At 69.6% G+C, this 2,241-nt stretch overlaps 1 protein-coding gene across 1 annotated transcript in view; it reads left to right on the top strand.

Moving 5' to 3' along the window:
* Nucleotides 1-2,006: 2,006 nt before the first annotated feature.
* Nucleotides 2,007-2,241, top strand: part of LOC108510577 (fibroin heavy chain-like) — a gene marked incomplete at its 5' end in the record, with an annotated part of 2,508 nt that continues 2,273 nt past the window's right edge. Inside the window, one exon of the mRNA XM_017840251.1 lies at nucleotides 2,007-2,106. Within this exon, the coding sequence (XP_017695740.1) occupies nucleotides 2,007-2,106 (100 nt within the window). The remainder of the gene's footprint in view (nucleotides 2,107-2,241) is intronic.

Below are 2,241 nucleotides of genomic sequence, written 5' to 3' on the forward strand. Positions count from 1 at the left end.
TGGCCACGCCCACAGGGTAGGGCACGCCCCCCGTCGCGCTTGGCCACGCCCACAGGGTAGGGCACGCCCCCCGTCGCGCTTGGCCACGCCCACATTGGCTCAGGCCACGCCCCGTCATTCAACAAAACTCCACCCACAGGGAATGAGGCCACACCCTGTCCCACCGGGCCCCGCCCACATCAGCAGAGGCCCCGCCCACCACGAGGCTCCGCCCCTTGCACTGATCTTACCGGGGAGGCCCCGCCCCTCCTGGGCCATGGCCACGCCCTCCACCACGCCCTCCTGCTGCCCCCAAGGGTCCCTTCAGTGAGGTCATCGTGGCCCCAGGGCCACGCCCACCCCACGGCCCCAGGGGTCCCTCCATCGGGGTCCCACGTCCCCGGGGTGTCACCTACTTATGTCCTACATCCCCGGGGTGTCACCCACCCTGCCCCACATCCCCGGGGTGTCACCCACCCTGCCCCACATCCCCAGGGGTCCCCCCATCGGGGTCCCACGTCCCCAGGGGTGTCCCCCACCCTGTCCCACATCCCCGGGGTGTCCCCCACCCTGTCCCACATCCCTGGGGTGTCACCCACCCTGCCCCACATCCCCAAGGGTTCCCCCATCAGGGTCCCACGTCCCTGGGGTGTCACCAACCCCAGTCCCATGTCCCCAGGGGTCCCCTCATGAGGGTCCCATGTCCCCAAGGGTCCCCTGCTCATGTCCCCAGGGTGTCACCCACCCTGTCCCACGTCCCCAAGGGTGTCTCCCATCCTTGTCCCTTGTCTCCCAGGGTGTCATCTACTTACATCCCACATCCCCAAGGGTTCCTCCATCATGATCCCACATCCCTGGGGTGTCACCCACCCTGCCCCACATCCCCGGGGTGTCCCCCACCTGTGTCCCCCATCCCCAGGGGTGTCCCCCACCCTGCCCCACATCCCTGGGGTGTCACCCACCCTGTCCCACATCCCCAAGGGTCTGTTACTCGTGTCCCCAGGGGTGTCACCCACCCTTGTCTGATGTTTCCAAGGGTCCCCCCATCAGGGTCCCACGTCCCCGGGGTGTCCCCCACCCCTGTCCCCAGGGTGTCCCCCATCAGGGTCCCACATCCCTGGGGTGTCACCCACCCTTGTCCCGTGTCCCCAAGGGTCCCCTCATGAGGGTCTCATGATCCCAGGGGTCCCCTACTCATGTCCCCAAGGGTGTCACCCACCCTGTCCCCTGTCCCCAAGGGTCCCCTCATTGGGGTCCCACATCCCTGGGGTGTCACCTACTTATGTCCCAGGTCCCCAAGGGTGTCACCCACCCCTGTCCTCGTGTCCCCAGGGTGTCCCCCACCCCTATCCCCTGTCCCCAGGGGTCCCCTACTCATGTCCCCGGGGTGTCACCCACCCCTGTCCCACGTCCCCAGGGGTCCCCCCATGAAGGTCCCACATCCCTGGGGTGTCCCCCACCCTGTCCCGTGTCCCCAAGGGTTCCCCCAGTCAGGGTCCCACATCCCTGGGGTGTCACCTACTTATGTCTCACGTCCCCAAGGGTCCCCTGCTCATGTCCCCAGGGTGTCACCCACCCTGTCCCACATCCCCAGGGGTCCCCCCATCAGGGTCTCACATCCCTGGGGTGTCACCCACCCTGTCCTACGTCCCCAGGGGTCCCCTAGTCTTGTCCCCAGGGGTGTCACCCACTTACATCTCATGTCCGCAGGGGTCCCCCCATCGGGGTCCCACATCCCTGGGGTGTCACCCACCCTGTCCCACATCCCCAATAGTGTCACCCACCCCTGTCTGATGTTTCCAAGGGTCCCCCCATCAGGGTCCCACATCCCCAGGGTGTCCCCCACCCTGTCCCACATCCCCAGGGTGTCCCCCACCCCTGTCCTGTGTCCCCAGGGGTCCCCCCATGAGGGTCCCACATCCCTGGGGTGTCCCCCAACCCTGTCCCCCGTGCCCCAAGGGTCCCCCTCTCCTCGTCATCCCCCCCCAGGGCCGTCACCCACCGCTGTCCCCTGTGTGTCCCCGCAGGTCCCCGAGCGCCGCCGTGACCACCGTGACCACCACGACGGCCACCCCCGCCCCCCCCGCGGGGCCACCGCCCCCCTCGGCCGCCCCCGACGCCCCCGGGGTGCCCCTGACCCCCGGGGGGCCCCCGACCACGCCCGGGGGGCTCCCGACCGCGCCCGGCGAGGGCCGGGAGGGCCGCGGGGCCACCCGGCGCAAACGGCGCCGCTCCTCCTCCTCCTCCTCCTCCTCCTCCTCC

The sequence above is a fragment of the Lepidothrix coronata genome, unplaced genomic scaffold (assembly GCF_001604755.1).
Source record: "Lepidothrix coronata isolate B3197 unplaced genomic scaffold, Lepidothrix_coronata-1.0 Scaffold1419, whole genome shotgun sequence".
NCBI lineage: Eukaryota > Metazoa > Chordata > Aves > Passeriformes > Pipridae > Lepidothrix > Lepidothrix coronata.